Genomic DNA, 16,081 nt, shown 5'->3' with positions numbered 1-16,081 from the left:
TCAAATTTGACATCTCCTAATTTTACAATCTTTGAAAGATCTTGTACAACAGACCCCCATAGACAAGGACTCATCTCAGATTTATATATACGCAGCTACTCTCACAACATCACCCCCCCCCCCCATCCTACACATCTAAATGGGAGTTAAATCTCCAACCTGACACATTAGATTGGACTCAAATTTGGCTCGCTACAAAGTCAGCTTCTCCAAACATTGCAGCCCTTGAAACGAACTACAAGGTTCTTACTAGGTTGGTATCTAGTTCCTGCAAGAATATCCAAATTTATTCACCAATATCCCCCCAATGCTTTCGAGGCTGTTGTGACCCTGGTACCCATATTCATATTTGGTGGACCTGTCCCATTGTTCAAACCTTTTGGTCAAAAATATTTAATATACTTTCTAGGATGTTTGCCATAAACATATTACCTGATCCACTGGTGGCCCTTTTAAACAGCAAACCATCTAATCTAACACATTGTCAATTCAAGCTTCTACTGTATGTTAAAACGGCTGCTAAACAATCCATAGCGAAGGCTTGGTAATCAAATACACTTTGAGTTGTGTCAGTTAAACAGTGTGTAACACAAGCTATGATTCATGCCAAAATGGAAGCGACCTTACTTGATAATATTGCTAAGTTTGAAAAAATGTGGTCCCCCTGGATTAGAAACTATCTACTACCAGGACTTAATAATTCACTCCTCTTACCTTGAGATCGCTTGATATTCACCCACATTACTGCTATATGATCCATAACATCATTGATTCATTGATTCTTCTGATGATCCCTCCTCCCCCCTCTCCCCCCTCTCTTACTTTACATTAAACTCTTTAATTCCATCTTATATTATTCAACCATATAGTAGATTATAGATTTATATTTATTACTATAGGTACGTTACATAAGACATACTTGGGATGGCCAGGATCATTGTCCATCCATATGGGACAAACCAGGCCAATAGCTGGAACCTGGTCCCGTTCGGATGGACTCCTTCCCTGACGGTCCCTAGATGGATGATCCGTCATAAATAGACAATACTTTGTTTAGTCAATCTTTATAAATATTGTACTATTATTCTTCTAGTTTAATCTTAACCTCACCAAGCATTGTACTAACAATAATAATTATAATTTGAAAAGTGCAGAAAAGTTTACACATACTCATATACCTTATCTTTAAGACATGAATTTATTATTTTTACTCTTATTTTTACTCTTATATGTTTATTTGAGAAGTTTCTCTATTCATATTATATATCATATTTTATTGTAAAATATGTACTAATAATATGTACTGTATTATCTTCAATAAAATGTTTAAAAGTAGAAAAAAAAATATGACAAATAGATGAAATAAAGGTCACAAACTATCTATATGGAAAATACCTCTTCTAGTGCAAGAACAATCAAATAAACTATTGTCAAATGTTATTCCAAAAAACTATCAAGTGCTAATAAATATTAATGCAAAGCATCTGGTTACAGTAGGTCATAAAAAAGTCCATAAAAAATCAACATAAATGTCCATGCAAAACACTGCAAACGATATAAAGTGCGAACTTATAGTGATCCAAAATAACACATATAAAGTGGAGGTGCCAATAATTGCAATGCTGATAATATCCATGCAAACAATGCAAAAATGTGCAAACTTAGAATGACCAAAAATATCACAAATAAAGTGCTGGTGCTGATAGGTTTTTCTTGTAGTGCAATACTGGTGATGGGTGATTTTTTTTCTCCCCTTCTCCATTAATTAGATGGATGGGTGTCCCCTTACCTTACTACTGTAAGGTTACAGCATAAAAGTAGGCTTTATTATAGGACCCTTGTGTCTCCCCAGGAGGGGCGTCCCCAAAATGGTCTCACGGGCGTCTGGTCGTATGGTGTCCCTTTAAATTCACTTGGAGCGAGTGTGTGGTCTCTCTTTTGTAATCCCTCATAAACAGGGCAAGAGGGATGCTCGATAGTGTAGTAGTTTGTTAACACGCCCTAGCATACCTTCCAATTTTTTGCGATAGTAATGAGGGACACCTATTAGCAAGATTATGTTGGTATAGGACACACACAATGTCACGTCCCCTTAAAGGACAATCATACCCCCAATTGCTTATTTTTACCACTATGATTCCTTTTATACTGGCTTTTGAAATTTACAAATGCAGCAATTTAGAAATCGGATGAAAGGTTTAGCAATGGGAAACACTTTTTGAAAGATTAAAAGTGAATTTTATATACAACTATATCAAACCAAAATTAGGAGGAAAGCGGGACAGAGGAACTTTGTTCCAAATCAGGGAGCGTTCCTCAAAATCAGGAACAGTTGGGTGCTATGCCTTAGGCTTGTGTGAAGCTTTGTGAATTGAGCCTAATGAGATTTATTAATTGAAGCCACATGGCTGTAAACACATTTTCTTATCCTTGTGTAAAGCTTTGTGAATAAAACCTATAGTTATCATGTTCTCCCTGTTCCTACATGGGTTTCTTCCTACACTCCAAAGACATGCTGGTAGGATAAACTGGTAGTAAACTCTCTGCAAATTAAATTCATAATGTGCTAGTATGTCATAATATGCTAGTATGCATCACATACTAGCACTGTATGAAAGACTTACCTGAAAATAAAATCCTCGAGTGGCACGCTGTTAATGATGAAAGGACTTCAATCTCCATTGAGAGCGTAGTGTGCTTGCACCAGGGACATCACTGACGCTGCTAAATCAAATATCTCCTAAACGGCGCAGGTTTTGAAGATATTCACTGTACCTACAGACTTACCTGAAGGTATACATTTAAAAAGAATGCCTTCGCTACCACTTTAACTGCCTCTTGTCCTAATTGGCTCTAGTATGTGAATGTATGAATGTGAGTTAGGGACCTTATATTGAGGTCAGGGACTGATGTGAATGCAAAATATATATAGCACTGTGAAATTTGTCAGCGCTATGCAAGTACCTCAAATAAATAAAATTGTACAAATTGCTGGTGTTTTGGAAGGAAGACAGTCTGTGTAGAAAGAACAGCAGATGGTGCTGTAAGGTTACATAGTTAGTCAGGTTGAAAAAAGACACAGGTCCACCTAGTTCAACCATAAAAATAAATAAATAAAAAATAATATCAAACAATGCCATATACACAATCCTATACCCACAGTTGATCCAGAGGAAGGCAAAAATCCCCAGCAAAGCATGATCCAATTTGCTACAGCAGGGGAAAAATTTACTTTACCTATCAATGTCAGTACCCAGTTATATTATGTACATTTAGGAAATAATCCAGGCCTTTCTTAAAGCAGTCTACTGAGCTGGCCAGAACCACCTCTGGAGGGAGTCTATTCCACATTTTCACAGCTCTCATTGTGAAGAAACCTTTCCCTATTTGGACATGAAATCTCTTTTCCTCTAGGCGTAAAGAGTGCCCCCTTGTCCTCTGTGTTGCCTGTAAAATGAATAATGCAACATCAAGTTCTGTTATATATGGACTATATGGACCCCTTATATATTTGTACATTTGTTGATCATATCCTCTCTTAATCTCCTCTTGTCAAGATGGAATAGATTCAGTTCCTCTAATCTTTCCTCATAGCTGAGCTCCTCCATGCCTCTTATCAGTTTGGGTGCACTTCTCTGCACTTTTTCCAGTTCCTCAATATCCTTTTTTGAGAACTGATTCTCAAAACTGAACTGCATATTCCAGATGAGGTCTTACTTATGATTTGTATAGGGGCAAAATTATTTCGCTCTCTCTGGAGACCATACCTCTCTTAATACAAGAGAGGTTTTTTTTTTTGCGTTGGAAATTGCATGTTATTATTGAGCTTATGATCTACCAAAACCCCCAGATCCTTCTCCATTACGGATTCCCCCAGGTATGTTGCTTCATGTCTGAGTTTGGCTTTAGCTATACTTCAGATGTATTTTATAGAACCAAAATAGATGCATGCATCTATATTGACAGCAGCCTCATGCTAATCCATCTTAAACTTTACTGCTTTGAACAGTGCTGTCCGAATAAGACTATCATGAAGGAGAAGAAACACAAGAATGACCTTCCACTTTTTCATAGTCCATTCAGAAGCTGTGATGGGTCCTTGACTAGTCTGTAGTCTGTATTGCTGATTTAATTTACAGAGAGGCTACAGAAAAGACATGGTTCTGCTATTTGACAGAAATGCTTGAATGGCAAGACTAGCTGAACATAATTGCTAAATACCCATGCACACTGGAAAAAATGTAAAGATTACATTTACCCCAGGGCTCAATAATAGAAGATGTTTGAGCTTCATGCTATTATGATAGCATCATTGCACAACGAATATAAAGTTCCCAAGACAGTACTGGGGAACAAAGGTATTCTGTGTCCTTTACATTTATGCTGGAGTTTTAGACATATGTTTCAGGATAGGCTTTGACTTTAAACTTTTTCTAGTTACTGACAGAATGGGGCTGTGGAGTGCTTTAGGGCCATGGCACACTAGCGACGACTAGCCAGTGACGGGATTGCTATACAAGGCAGAGAGATACTTTTCTCTTCAATATGTTGAGCTCTTGCTGGCCAAATGAGTGAGGCATCACTCTCTCTCTGCAGAGTTTATGTCAGGTAAGGAAGTAACATGTCATTCATCTGGCCAGTGAGGGAGGGACGCATGGAAATAGGTGAGCATTTCTCTGCACTTGCAGCATTGCTGGTATGTTGGCGTACCATGGACCTTACAGTCCCCAACTCATTAACTCTTTCCAATGGAAAGACAAGATCTACATGCTATCTGTGTATTGTCTGACATCAGCTGTGCTGTGATACACAGGCATTGATTTATTTAAACTAGAGAGTGCAAAATCTGGTGCAGCTGTGCATGGTAGCCAATCAGCTTCTAACTTCAGCTGCATCAGATTTTGCACTCTCCATTTTTAGTAAATCAACCTCACAGGGTCAGATGCTGTCATAGGTACAAACTATGTACCATATCTATAGCTGCAAGTTCCTTAACAGCTCTTTTCACTATCACTGCACTTTTGTGATTTCTTCAGCTCTATACTGGAAGTTAATTAGCTGAGTGGAGAGTTGTAAATATCTAAATATCTCTCACCCTCCAGGAATTTTTTTTTTTTTCATCAAACACCATGCCTGATTTCATTCATTTGTAAATATTTAAAATATTTAAAAAATTTTTTTGAAGATTCTTTTTATAGAAAATTTTCAAGGTGCATATACAAAATATCAGTGGCCACACAAACAATGCCACCATACAACAAGCCACGCAGGGTCGACATTAACATTACACGTTGATACACTAGCAATGGTATCTGCACCACTGTCTAAAACAGGGGTCTTCAAACTATGGCCCTCCAGTTGTTCAGGAACTACAATTCCCATCATGCCTCAATTCTCATCATAGTCATGTCTGTGAATGTCAGAATTTTACAACGCATCATGGGACGTGTAGTTCTGCAACAGCTGGAGGGCCATAGTTTGAAGATCCCTGGTCTAAAATAACAAAGAAAGAACTATCTCTGCTAAAAAACAAAAGCATACCCTTTGTCTATCCCTCTCCCCCTCCCGCACCCCAAAAATCACCTTAGTTAGGACAGATAAAGTATATCTATATCAATGTGCCAAAGTCCATCCAAGTTATCTAACAATCACCAGTTGGAGCAATTACACCATTTGAATAATGAACAGAGAGGTAGTTAGGGCTACCAGATCACTGAAAAAACCTGATGCGGTCCCACCCAGGAAAAAGGGCCCTTTAAGACATGAGCAATCTCGCCTAAAAGCCCAGGATACGGTATTAGCTATACCATTACCAAGTGGACTCTACCATAGAACCTTGCTGTCAAACTCCCTGTAGTGAAAAAGTGAATAAACTTTAAATATATTTTTGTTTATAACCAAATAAGTTAATCTATTTCTCATTTCATCCTAACAGGTATGTTTCTGGCAGACCTCATAGAAAAATATTTTGTATCTCCAACCTTATTCAGAGTTATTAGACTTGCCAGGATTGGGAGAATCCTGCGACTTATAAAAGGAGCCAAGGGAATTCGTACATTGCTATTTGCTTTGATGATGTCACTTCCTGCCTTATTTAATATTGGTCTTCTACTCTTCTTAGTGATGTTCATTTATGCTATATTTGGAATGTCCAACTTCGCCTATGTCAAGAAGGAAGGTGGAATTGATGACATGTTTAATTTTGAAACTTTTGGTAACAGTATGATTTGCTTGTTTATGATTACGACCTCAGCGGGATGGGATCTTCTGTTAGCACCAATTCTGAATAGTGCAGCACCAGATTGCAACCCAAACTTTGAGCATCCTGGAAGTTCTGTGAAAGGTGATTGTGGCAATCCATCAGTAGGAATTTTCTTCTTTGTTAGCTACATCATAATTTCCTTTCTCATTGTGGTCAACATGTACATTGCTGTCATTCTGGAAAATTTTAGTGTTGCCACTGAAGAGAGCGCAGAACCACTAGGAGAAGATGACTTTGAGATGTTCTATGAAGTCTGGGAAAAGTTTGACTCAACTGCATCACAGTTCATTGAATACAGTAAACTCTTTGATTTTGCAGATGCCCTGGAACCACCTTTAAGAGTACCAAAACCAAATCGCATCCAGCTGATTGCAATGGATCTCCCCATGGTAAGTGGGGACAGAATTCATTGCCTTGACATCCTCTTTGCTTTCACCAAACGAGTCTTGGGCGAAGGAGAAGACATGGACAATCTGCGTTTACCAATGGAAGAACGGTTTATGGCATCAAATCCATCTAAGGTTCCTTATGAGCCCATTACAACTACCTTACTTCGCAAACAAGAAGAAATATCGGCCGTTGCCATTCAACGTTGCTACAGACGTTACCACTCAAAAAAACAACTAGCACAGACATCTCTAGAAGGCCAAAGAGAGAAAAATAAACGTGCTAGTGTTCGGGCTAAGAACAACAGAAGTGCTTTAAATAAATACAATGAAAACTCATCTACAGTCGAATCTGACATGACCACCTCAACAACCTCACCGCCTTCCTATGACAGTATAGAAAAGACACCTGAAAAATATGAAAAAAAACGGTCACAAAAAGAAGACATTTGTAGGGATAAAAAGGGATGCAAAAAATAATTAGGGATCACAAGATGCAGCATTTATGAAATCTAGACAGCTGATATGATCCACAGGTTTCTGCTTGGAGTTCTATGCCAAAATGTCTATTATATGTATGATGTAAGTTTAGTGCCTATAAACTATGTAGAAATTAACTTTTGTATGAATTCAGTAAGTTAGTGAGCTTTTTATTAGGGTTCTTCTGTACTTGGATTAACCTACTCATGAACTGATGCAAGATCCGTATGTTAAACAGCTGGTCACTTGACATTAGGTGTCTCTATAATCTGCTGGACAATCACACTGACTGCTGCTTTTTTTTAAGTCATTCTATCAGTGACTTATTCATATAATCACCAATGGATGCATTCTGTGGGATAGAGAAATTCTGTAGTGACTTTAAAAACACGGTGACGGAATGAACTTAAGAAAGAATTCAGATTGCGAGCAACTCAACATCATCAGAACACTTTTTTTTAGCAATCTTCTGATGACTGTAGGAGATCAGGAGACATCCTGAAGTTTTAATAATCTGTTTAATAATGTTTATGTGCCTCTGACGTCACAAATGGTTCTGGTTTTCAGCTTCAGCGAGTGATATGCGTCTGTAAAGTGCTCTTCTATATAAAGAAAAGGGAAAAATAGAAAAAAAAAAACTGAATATGTCACAAAGTGTTTGAGATGCTTCTAGATTCTACAAGATGGTTACAGCTTCTAGAATATTATTTTCAATTTGTACTTTTTTATTATTATTTTTTTCTTTATTTATTTTCTTTTTATTTTTTTTACTAAAGTCTATGTTAAGATCTTAAAAATTCTATGTAATGCACACATATCATAAATCATGTGATGCATATCACAAAAGAGGCTTTTCCAGGATAGTATATATATATATAAAAAAAAGAACCTGAACTGTTTCTTTTTGTTTATTTACAATCATTTTTTTTTGTTTATGTATTTATTTATTGTCAACTTTACTATCACAAAATTTTCATTGGATATTTAAAAAAATTATTTTTTTATATTTATTCATGTTTTTTAATTAACCAACATATTGTCAAGGTTACACTTTCGGATAATATGTTAATGTAATATGTATACTTAATTGATTTATTTTAATAACTATTTTTTTTTTAAGTACATCTGTCACTAAACCATAGTTTTAAAATTTCATATCCATGAAGAATATATAAAGCAAACAACTTTAATCCAATTGCTATGGAAAAGTGCTACTTTTAAAGCTGAGATACAGCTACATGTGATTTAAGCAAATCTCGACTTTCGGAAAAGTCAATAGGTTACTCATCCTAAAGTGCTCCCCGTCCACACTCCTTTGTTGCGTCATGGCTTCCTTGTCCCGTTACCTCCCAAGATGCTTAGCAGTGTGACTCCCCATGCAAGTGATGTAGTGGCTTGTACTGAAAGCAGTTCTGGGTAATGGACAGACTGTGTCCACCCGTGGAGCATGATGTAATAGGCCAAGATAGCAGCGCCTTTCCCTTCAAAAACATGGGGGACTTGCAAATGCAAATATGCTGTTTAATGCAGCTTAAACTCATGAACCTTTCTTTTTTTATATATATATATATATATATATATATATATTTATATTTTCTGGAGCCAGGTTTGCTCCAGCTTTATTTTTAAGCCAACTAATACATCACATGTTATTCTGAAGGTTATATTTTTTGGCATTTTTATTCATTCATTTATTTTCAGTTAATTTACCTATGTATGTTTACTCACTTTGAGTCAACCCAGCTCTAGTGGGCTGCTCTCAAAGTTTAACTTGTTACAGTTGTGTGTATATATTTGCCTTGATGCTACTGTGTATAATGTCCAGGGAATCTTCGTATAGTAGAAAGCCATAATTTAAATGAGTCATAAGGACATTATATTACATCAGGGTGTACACTTGAAGATAGTATACATTTGTAACACTTGCCTGAATCCTAACTGATGCATAGCCAAATATAAGGAAATATATTCCAACATACTCTTTATAAAACAGTATATATACTGTATAAATATATTTCTTTGCCTTTTGTATATAAAAGTAAAAAAATAAATAAAAAAAATATGGGTTTGTGTATTGATAACCACAGCTATTTCACTATTCAATCTGGTTATTATCACAAGTTGAAAATAAAGGCACTACATGTGGTAACTATATGTGTTCTGGTTTGTTCAAGTTCAATATATTATTCATAAATATATATATTTACACACTATATTGTCAACTCCATAGGGTTCAATATTGAGTTGGCCCACCCTTTGCAGCTATAACAGCTTCAACTCTTCTGGGAAGGCTGTCCACAAGGTTTAGGAGTGTGTCTATGGGAATGTTTGACCATTCTTCCAGAAAGGGCATTTGTGAGGTCAGACACTGATTTTGGATGAGAAGGCCTGGCTCGTAATCTCCACTGTAATTCTTTGCAAAAGTGTTCTCTCGGGTTCAGGCCAGGACTCTGTGCAGGCTAGTAAAGTTTCTTCACCCCAAACTCGCTCATCCATGTCTTTATGGATCTTGCTTTGTGCACTGGTGCGCAATTATGTTGGAACTGGAAGGAGCCATCCCCAAACTGTTCCTACAAAGTTGGGAGCATGAAATTTTCCTAAATATCTTGGTATGCTGACGCCTTAAAAGTTACCTTCAGTGGAACTAAGGGGCCAAGCCCAACCCCTGAAAAACAACCCCACACCATAATCTCCCCTCCACCAAATGATTTGAACCAGCGCACCATGTAAGGTCCATAAAGACGTGGATCAGCGAATTTGGGGTGGTGGAACTTGACTGGCATTCTGACCTCAACCCGATAGAACACCTTTGGGATGAACTAGAGCACAGACTTCTCGCCCACATCAGAGCCTGATCTCACAAATGTGCCTTTGGAAGAATGGTCAAACATTCCCATAGACATACTCCTAAACCTTGTGTACAGCCTTCCCAGAAGAGTTGAAGCTGTTATAGGTGGGCCAACTCAATATTGAACCCTACTGACTAAGACTGGGATGCCAATAAAGTTCATGTGTGTGTGTAAAGGCAAGTGTCCCAATACTTTTGACAATATAATGTATATATACATTATCTCACAAAAGTGAGTATACCCATCACATTTTTGTAAATATTTTATTATATCTTTTCATGTGACAACACTGAAGATGATGACACACACACATTTGCTACAATGTAAAGTAGTGAGTGTACAGCTTGTATAACAGTGTAAATTGGCTGTCCCCTCATAATAATGCAACACACAGCCATTAACCACTTAACCACCTCGCGCCCGCCCTATAGCCGAATGACGGCCGTAGAGCAGGCGCGTTCATCCGGGTGGCCGTCCCTGGACGTCCTGATGTTTACTTCCGCAATGCGCGCCGCCGCGGGCGCGCATCGCGGAAGTTCTGTGTTTGCTGTGTCCCCCGGGGACAGGCAAACACAGATCGCTGTAAACGGCCAATCACAGCGGCCGTTTACAGCGTGATCGGCGTGTCCAATGGGAGATGATCTCATATGTAAACATATGAGATCATCTCTCAGCGCCACTCTCCCTCCTCACACAGACAGTGTGAGAGGGGAGAGATGAACGGCTGCAGCGGCAGCCGTTCTGCCTCGAGTAAAAAAAAAAAAGTAAAAAAAAAAAGTGCCATCCTCCCCCAGCAGTGCCATCCGCCCCAGTGCCATCCACCCCAGTGCTACCTGCCCCCAGTGCCATCCACCCCAGTGCTACCTGCCTCCAGTGCTACCTGCCCCCAGTGCCACCTGCCCCCAGTGCCATTTGTCCCCAGTGCCATCTGTCATCAGTGCCACGTATAAGTGCCATCTGTCATCAGTGCCACGTGTCATCAGTGCCACATAGTGCCATCTGTCATCAGTGCCATCTGTCATCAGTGCCACGTATCAGTGCCATTTGTCATCAGTGCCACCTGTCAGTGTCACGTGCCATCTGTTGTCAGTGTTACGTGTCATCAATGCCACTTATCGATGCCATCTGTCATCAGTGTCACGCGTCATCGGTGCCATGTATTAGTGCCATCTGTCATCGGTGGCACGTATTAGTGTCACGTATTAGTGCCATCTGTCTTCAGTGCCACGTATTAGTGCCACGTGTCATCAGTGCCACGTATAAATGCCACGTGTCATCAGTGCCACATATTAGTGCCATCTGTCATCAGTGCCAGATATTAGTGCCATCTGTCATCAGTGCCACGTGTCATCAGTGCCACGTATAAGTGTCATCATTGCCACGTATCAGTGCCATCTGTCATCAGTGTCACGTGTCATTGTCCTGGTGCTTCAAAAGTGTAATAAATAGTCAACAAGTTAGATGTGTAATTTATGTTCCCAAAACACATGATGGCGCTACCTGCATGTTGGGCCTCTCTATGTGGCCAGGCTGTGAAAAAGTCCCACACATGTGGTATTGTAATACTCAGGAGGAGTAGCAGAATTTTTTGGGGGGTGTCATTTGTGATATACACATGCCACGTGAGAGAAATAATCTATTACATTGACAATTTTGTGGAGAAAAAAAAATTAAAAATCTTAATTTTTCAAAGAATTGTGGGAAAAAAATGACAACATCAAAAAGCTCACCATGCCTCTTACTAAATACCTTGGAATGTCTACTTTCCAAAAAGGGGTCATTTGGGGGGTATTTGTACTTTCCTGACTTGTTCGTGTCACAAGAAGCGAGATAGGCCACCAGTACATCAGATGTGATCAATTTTGTGCGATTCGCACCACAGCTTGTAGACTCTCTAACTTTCACAAAGACCAAATAATATCCACTAATTTGGGTTATTTTTACCAAAGATATGTAGCAGTATAAATTGTGGCCAAAATTTATGAAGAAAAATTAATAATTTGCATAATTCTGTCACAGAAACAAAGAAATATGCGTTTTTTTTCAAAATGTTCGGTCTTTTTTCATTTATAGCGCAAAAAATAAAAACCCCAGTGGTGATCAAATACCACCAAAAGAAAGCTCTATTTGTGGGAAAAAAAGGACAAAAAATTCATTTGGGTACAGTGTTGCATGACTGAGTAATTGTCATTCAAATTGTGAGAGCACCGAAAGCTGAAAATTGGTCTGGGCAGGAAGGGTGTTTAAGTGCCCAGTAAGCAAGTGGTTAAAGACCGGGCCTATTTTTCAAACTTGTTGTTTACAAGTTCAATTTTTTTTTTTTTTGCTAGAGAATTACTTAGAACCCCCAAACATTATATATATTTTTTTCTAACACCCTAGAGAATAAAATGGTTGTAGTTGCAATACTTTCTGTCACACCGTATTTGCGCAGCGGTCCTACAATTTTTTTTATTTTTGTTTTAGGAAACAATACACTTTTTTTGAATTAAGAAATAAGATTACAGTAAGGTTAGCTCAATTTTTTTTTTTTATATTGTGAAAGATGACATTATGCCGAGTAAATTGATACCCAACAAAAAGCACCCGCTCATGGAATGGCGACAAACTTATATCCTTAAAAATCCCCATAGGCGATGTTTAAAAAATTCTACAGGTTGCATGTTTTGAGTTACAGAGGAGGTCTAAGGCTAACGATCGCGGTGATACCTCACGTGTGTGGTTTAAACACCATTTTCATAAGGGGGCACTACTCGCGCATGCGTTCGCTTCTGCATGTGAGCTTGGCGGGACGGGGCGCGTTAAAAATGTATTTTTTTATTATTTATTTTACGTTTTATTTTAAACTGTTCTTTTAAAAAAAAAATGGTGTCACTTTTATTCCTATTACAATGACTGTAAACATCCCTTGTAATAGAAAAAAAACATGACAGGACCTCTTAAATATGTGATCTGGGGTAAAAAAGACCTCAGATCTTATATTTACACTAAAATGCAATTAAAACATAAATAAAATGTTTTGAATTTTTTTTTTTTTTTTTAAATGTCCCTTTAAGAGCTATGGGTGGAAGTGATGTTTTGACGTCGCTTCCGCCCTGCAATGATATGAAGCCGGGTGGGGGCCATCTTCCCCTCACTCAGCTCCATGTCACGCAGGGGAAAGGACCCGATCGCCTCCCCCGTCGGCGGCTCCTGAGGGCACCAAAGCACAGCGGGAGGGGGGGCCTCTCCCGCCACCAATAAAAGTGATCTTGCTGCGAATCTGCTGCTGAGACCACTTTTACCTGAAAGCAGACCGCCGGCTAAAGAAGTGGATACAGGGGTTATGGCAGCTAGCTGCTGCCATAACAACGATATTCCACTTCAAATTGCCACCATATAATGATGGCAGGCGGTCCATAAGTGGTTAATGTCTAAACTGCTGGCAACATAAGTGAGTACACCTCTATATTTACAAAAATGTGAGGTGTCACGGGTGTACTCACTTTTGTTGAGATACTGCATGTGTGTGCATAAGTAATGATTATGTGCAGGGGCGTAACTATAGGGGGTGCAGCAGTCGCGACTGCAACTGTGCCCTGTGCTGCAGGGGGCCCATGCAGCCCTCTCTACATATGGCCGGCAGCAGCATAGGCAGCTAGGGGTACCAGTGCACCATGCACACGGGTGGCTGGAGGTGGAGGTTGACTAGCAGAGCTCCATGCTCGACTATCGCACTGGCTGCTCTTTAGTTGTGCATTCCTTGCATGACCTCTGTCCTCGGCCGGCTCCTCAGAGTACCCCTCTCCTGCTCCATGCATTGCCGCTCAGTCCGATGTCTTTTCTCCCCAGCCAGAGTGAAAAAAAAAACTACTGATGTCAGTGGTGGAACTACAAGGCTCACAAAGGACGCCCTGGAGTTCCACCGCCGGATTTGGAGGAAAGGGAACGGGCTGGGGTTCAGGGGGTCCTTCATGGTTTCTTGCATCAGGGCCCTGAAGGTTCTAGTTACGCCAACTGATTATGTGTATGTATGAATGAGAGCTAGGCACCTTAGATAGTAAGCTCCTTGATTTGAATGTACAATATACTGTAAATATGAAGCACTGCGTAAATTGATGTCGCCTGTAAAAAATAATTAGTAAATAATAGTTGGCCTTTACACCAAAAAATTTAAAGGTGAACTATCACCAGGCACCCTCTGACTAGTTATCACAATGATCAGTCGCTGTGAAGCCCATGTTTTCTTTCTCTGTGAACGGAGACTTGTGGAGAAAACAAAAGTGTGTAAAAAAAGAATAATAATAATAAAATAAAAAAAATACAAAAAAAAATACCTAGATCAAGTTTTGATCTACAGTAGGTCAGTGCCAGGGTTAGTGTTTGGGTCAAGGTCAGTATTTTTATTTTAAGTATAAGTGTCCTTGTCTTTTAGGTAGGATAAAAAAAAAAAGCAAAATGGGCACTATTGTTTCTGGGCTGTACTACGGGTACAAACAACAACTAACATACACATATGTGGTATCGCTTCGAGCTTTGGGATCAGGAGGATTTAATTTGGGTTGTTCTTTGGTGTTTTGTTATGGTAGTAGTACAATTAATATAGTATTAATTATTAAGTATTAACTAATTAATAATTAATAATTGATTAATTATTATTATGAATTCATTATTATTAATTATAGTATACAGCTACATTTAAAAAAAAAGTTTTTTTTATTATTATTTTGGGCCAGTTTTCCTTTGATAATAATACAAAATAACTAAAAATCCGGAGATATCCATTACCATTTATCACCAAAAAAAAGCTTAAAGCGGAGTTTCACCCATTTCTGTGTTTATTAGGCCTCATACACACGGATGTTTTTACAGCAGCGTTTTTGAGTTTTTTTTTGCAGCTTAACCAGTTCCCGACCGGCGAACGACGATGTACGTCGGCAGAATGGCACGGGCAGGCAAACTGGCGTACAGGTACATCCAGTTGAATTTGCCCCCCTACCATTGCGCGCGCGCCGGTCAAGACCCCCGTGAGTCCGGACGCGGGTCCCGTGGACTCGATCGCCGCGGGGATACCCGCGATCATCTCACGGGGAAGGAGAACGGGGAGATGCCATTGTAAACAGCATCTCCCCGTTCTGCCTAGCAACAAGTGACACTGATCTCTGCTTCCTGTGATTGGAGCAGAAATCAGCGTTCACTAGCACACAGCCCAGCCCCCCACAGTTAGTAGCACGCCCCTAGGACACACTTAACCCCTACACTGCCACCCCCTGATTAACCCCTTCAATGCCAGTGTCATTTACACAAGAATCAGTGCATTTGTATAGCACTGATTGCTGTATAAATGACAATGGTGGCAAAAATGTGTCAAAAATTTTCGATGTGTCTGCCATAATGTCGCAGTCACAATAAAAATCGCTGATCGCCGCCATTACTAGTAAAAAAAAATATTAATAAAAATGCCATAAAACTAAAACCTATTTTGTAAACGCTATCAATTTTGGCAAAACCAATCAATAATCGCTTATTGCAATTTTTTTAACAAAAATATATAGAAGATAACGTATCGGCCTAAACTGGGGAAAAAAAAAGTTTTTTTTATATATTTTTGGGGGATATTTATTATAACAAAAAGTCAAAAATAATGCGTTTTTTTTCAAAATTGTCGCTCTTTTTTTGTTTATAGCTCAAAAAATAAAAACCGCAGAGGTGATTGAATACCACCAAAAGAAAGCTCTATTTGTGGGAAAAAAAGGACGTAAATTTTGTTTGGGAGCCATGTCGCAAGACCACACAATTGTCGGTTAAAGCGTTGCAGTGCCGAATCGCAAAAAGTGGTCTGGTCATTGGCCTGCAAAATGGTCCGGTCTGAAAGTGGTTAAAAACACCACTTCATGTTATTCAATGGCCTCATACACACCATGGTGTTTTTTGAGCTGTAACATGCATTTGGCATTTTTAAGGTCCAAAAAACCCCAGGACCAGCGCATTCTGAGGCTCCAGCGCTAGAGCAGTAAAAATGCCAGACGTCGGTAAAAGGTGTTAAACGTGGTTTAATGGGGCCTACTGCTGTATACGTAGTGGCCTCATTCAGGCGTTTCTCTGCCTCTATTCAAAATCAATGG

The 16,081-nt window shown here is 39.1% G+C and overlaps 1 protein-coding gene across 1 annotated transcript in view; it reads left to right on the top strand.

Annotated features, from left to right (window-relative positions):
• The window catches only part of LOC143923735 (sodium channel protein type 2 subunit alpha-like), a 351,076-nt gene extending 341,796 nt beyond the window's left edge, over positions 1-9,280 (top strand). The window contains exon 27 of the mRNA XM_077447556.1: positions 5,936-9,280. Within this exon, the coding sequence (XP_077303682.1) occupies positions 5,936-7,128 (1,193 nt within the window). The 3' untranslated portion in view covers positions 7,129-9,280. The remainder of the gene's footprint in view (positions 1-5,935) is intronic.
• Positions 9,281-16,081: the final 6,801 nt, after the last annotated feature.

This window comes from Lithobates pipiens, unplaced genomic scaffold (assembly GCF_037356315.1).
Source record: "Lithobates pipiens isolate NorthernLeopardFrog02 unplaced genomic scaffold, aLitPip1_a1.2 Scaffold_22, whole genome shotgun sequence".
NCBI classification, from domain to species: Eukaryota; Metazoa; Chordata; class Amphibia; order Anura; family Ranidae; genus Lithobates; species Lithobates pipiens.
Note: the sequence above shows the minus strand (reverse complement) of the source record. Positions and strands in the feature narration are given on the sequence as shown.